Genomic DNA, 2,335 nt, shown 5'->3' with positions numbered 1-2,335 from the left:
AAACGTCGTCTCTTTTGAAAACATTTCTCTGCATATTTCAACTTTACTTAACGAAAAATTAGCTTTAACGGTTAAGGAAGGTCTATGTGTATTTGTTACACAGGTTCAAAAATATTATTCATTCTTCAGTTTGTTTACAAAACATCTGGTTTCTGAAACGTAATGATTTCATTTTCTATCAAGACTCTACCTTAAACTAAGCTAAATCAACCATGACACCATTTTTAAAGTGTTTATTTTAAGATATTCGAACCTAAACCACTATTAATTGTCCGCTTTATTACAGTTTTTTAATATACTCCTCCCCCTGTACCAGCGAATCCTCCCACAGTTCCTCCTCCTCCTCCTCCTGCTCCAAGGAATCCAGCTTCACATATAGCAAGAAATCCCAAAACCGACAAGACCTGTAATATTTAAAGGAAAAGTCCATAATGAACACCATTTTATTGACTATTCTGAGGATTAACCTAATTGTCCACCTGTCCCAAATCCTCCACCACCAAAGTGGCCACCTGTCCCAAATCCTCCACCACCTAATTGTCCACCTGTCCCAAATCCTCCACCACCTAATTGCCCACCTGTCCCAAATCCTCCACCACCAAAGTGTCCACCTGCTCCGGCCACTTTGGTGGTGGAGGATTTGGGACAGGTGGACAATTAGGTGGTGGGGGATTTGGGACAGGTGGGAAATTTGGTGGTGGAGGGTTTGGGACAGATGGCCACTTTGGTGATGGAGGAGTAGGAGCAGGTGGTAAGTTTGGTGGTGGGGGAGCAGTAAGTCACTTTGGCACTGGAGGGTTAGCAGCAGGTGGGCAGTTTGGTTCTGGAGGAGTAGGAACAGGTGGACACTTTGGTGCTGGCGGGTTAGCAGCAGGTGGACACTTTGGTGCTGGAGGGTTAGCAGCAGGTGGGCAGTTCGGTGCTGGAGGAGTAGCAACAAGCGGACTCTTTGGGGCCGGAGGTGGAATAGCAGATGGATTCATTAGTGGTGGACGAGGAGGAGTAAGTCATTTCAATTTGGTATAAAGTTGTATATGCTTTTTTATTATTATTAAGTTTGTTTGTAATTAACCACAAAACTACACAATGGGCTACCTGTGCTTTGCCCACAACGGGTATCGAAACATGGTTTTTAGTGGTGTAAGTCAGCAGACATACCGCTATACCACTGGGGGACTTTTATTATTAGGAACCAGTGAAATGTGCCTTCCATATTCGCTACAAAAATTATTGATATTTAACAGAAACTGCAGTTTAGTGAAACTTGTTAAAACATTTTACTGACTTTTATTCTTTATCTATCAGGGTTGAAACAAAGACTTTATTTACTAATCGGGAGATGAATTTATTCACCTAATTACCAGAAACTCTAGAAGGATGTAATTATTTTTGTTTAAGAAATTAAACTGATCTGGAGGATTTAAGCACCAAATTCTAACGTTACCTTAAATTAGAATATAACTATTATTTCTCTTGGAATAGATCTCAGTAAATCTTTGTTCAGTTTGGATTTCAATAAAGCTTCGTTTGATATAGGTTTCAGTAATCCATTTTGATAAGGATATCACTAATCCCTCTTTTTCTTTAGGTTGTCTTGATATACCTAAGTTCGTCCAGTAATTAGCAAATCGAAAATAGTAACGAAATGTTTTACTTTATGTTAATTAACACTCGGGTAAACCACGTTAACAGCTTGATGAGTGAGATTTAATATACACAAGATAAACAACGTAGTAGACAGGTAACGTATGAGATTCCTTCGTAGAGTGTTTTAAGAAAACTTTTGTAACCAACAGAGAAATAACGAACTTTTGAATACGTATAAATTAGTTCCGTATTTCTACACAGGGAGGCTACGGCCAACAACCAGTGTACCCTTCAATCCCAACACCCCATTCATTTAGCTACGTTGCACCCGCTGACGGCGGTTTTAGCGCACGACAGGAGGTTGGAGATGGATATGGGAACGTAAGAGGAACTTACAAGCTTTCTGACCCAGATGGACGATTTAGGAAAGTCCAATACACTGCTGGTCCTGAAGGATTCCGAGCTCAAGTCTACACCAACGAACCTGGTACCAAGAGTGAAAGTCCTGCTGACGTCAATTTCCAATCCTCTGCTCCTGTTCCACCTCCTTATTACCCACCAAGGCAACGACCTGGACACGGAACCCCTGGTGGTGGAGGTGGTTATCCAAAACACCCTCTTCCAGCTAGCAGACCTTGGCAATAACTTGGCCAATTCTATAATATAACTTTATGGAAATGTTTCTGTTTATCTCGGTGCTTAGTTAAATAATAAAGGTTGTCGTATTTCAATAACATTTTACCGATAT

At 40.7% G+C, this 2,335-nt stretch overlaps 1 protein-coding gene across 1 annotated transcript; it reads left to right on the top strand.

Moving 5' to 3' along the window:
- Positions 1–604: 604 nt before the first annotated feature.
- LOC106477906 (glycine-rich cell wall structural protein 1-like) lies at positions 605–2,329 on the top strand (the record flags this gene model as incomplete). The annotated part of the gene is made up of 2 exons (XM_013938425.2): positions 605–1,002; positions 1,849–2,329. Coding segments are annotated over 2 exons (782 nt in total), but the record flags the coding sequence as incomplete, so codon positions are not given.
- Between the last annotated feature and the right edge of the window lie 6 nt (positions 2,330–2,335).

This window comes from Limulus polyphemus, unplaced genomic scaffold (assembly GCF_000517525.1).
Source record: "Limulus polyphemus unplaced genomic scaffold, Limulus_polyphemus-2.1.2 Scaffold96840, whole genome shotgun sequence".
Lineage (NCBI taxonomy): Eukaryota > Metazoa > Arthropoda > Merostomata > Xiphosura > Limulidae > Limulus > Limulus polyphemus.
Note: the sequence above shows the minus strand (reverse complement) of the source record. Positions and strands in the feature narration are given on the sequence as shown.